The sequence below is a fragment of the Lonchura striata genome, chromosome 4, assembly GCF_050655825.1.
Source record: "Lonchura striata isolate lonStrDom1 chromosome 4, ASM5065582v1, whole genome shotgun sequence".
Classification (NCBI taxonomy): Eukaryota; Metazoa; Chordata; class Aves; order Passeriformes; family Estrildidae; genus Lonchura; species Lonchura striata.
In genome coordinates, this window is record NC_140706.1 from 23,826,524 (window position 1) to 23,827,500 (window position 977).

General features: G+C 80.3%; 1 protein-coding gene across 1 annotated transcript in view; it reads right to left on the bottom strand.

The window, feature by feature from the left end:
- Window positions 1-213: 213 nt before the first annotated feature.
- PHOX2B (paired like homeobox 2B) overlaps window positions 214-977 on the bottom strand; it is a 4,650-nt gene continuing 3,886 nt past the window's right edge. The window contains exons 2-3 of the mRNA XM_021555989.3: window positions 924-977; window positions 214-742 (exon numbers count right to left, since the gene is read on the bottom strand). The exon at window positions 924-977 is cut by the window's right edge and continues 134 nt beyond it. Coding sequence (XP_021411664.1) covers window positions 287-742; window positions 924-977 — 510 coding nt within the window. The 3' untranslated portion in view covers window positions 214-286. The remainder of the gene's footprint in view (window positions 743-923) is intronic.

Below are 977 nucleotides of genomic sequence, written 5' to 3' on the forward strand. Positions count from 1 at the left end.
AAGGGCGCCCCCCTCGCGGCCGGGCCGCCCGCGTTCCCCGCGGCCCGCCGCGCCCCCGCGCCGCCCCCCGCCCCGCCGCCCTGCCCCGCCCCGGCGGAGGCGCCGCGGGGCCGGCCCCGCCGCCGGGCCGGGGGCGAGGGGAGCCGGGCGCGGCCCCCCGTGGGGGCGCGGGGTCCCTGCCCCGCGGAGCCCGGCGCAGCCCGGGCCCCCGGTCATCGCTATGGGAGGGCGGCGGACACTAAGGAGCGGGAGGGGCCGCCGCCGCCGCCGCCGCCGCCGCCGCCGCTCAGAACATGCCGCTCTTGACGAGGCTGCCTTTGGTGCCTCCGGGCCGCTGCAGCGAGGAGAGGACGCTGGCGAAGGGGCCGCCTAACGAGTCGGGGATGGAGGTGATGGGCCCGGGCCCCGGCGCCCAGCCCTGCCCCGGCCCCGCCGCCGCCAGCCCGCCGGGCCCCGCCGCTCCCTTGCCCGGCTCGCCCCCCGGTCCGCCGGGCCCTGCCGCTCCCTGCCCGGCGGCGGGGCTGGGTCCGCCGCCACCGCCTCCGCCGCAGCTGGGAGCGGGGTTGGGGTTGGGGCCGGGGCCGCCGGTGCTGTCGGGGTCGGTGCTCTTGGCCTCCTTGCTCTCGTCGTCCCGGGAGGCGTCGGACTTCTTGCCGGCCGCCCCGTTCTTGGCGGCCGCCGCCGCCGCCGCCGCCGCCCTCTCCTGCTTGCGGAATTTGGCGCGGCGGTTCTGGAACCAGACCTGGGAGGGGGAGCAAGGGCCGGGCAGCACGGCGGCATCCCCACCGCCGCCTGCCGCCGAGCGACCCCCGGCCCGACCCCCGCCGCCGTCCCGGAACCGGCGCCTTCCGCAGCGGCGCGACCCTTGGCGCTGTCCCTCCGCAACCGCCACCCCCTTCTCGTCACCTGCATCCCGCACATACCTGCACTCTCGCCTCGGTGAGGTCTATCTTGAGTGCCAGCTCCTCCCGGGTGTA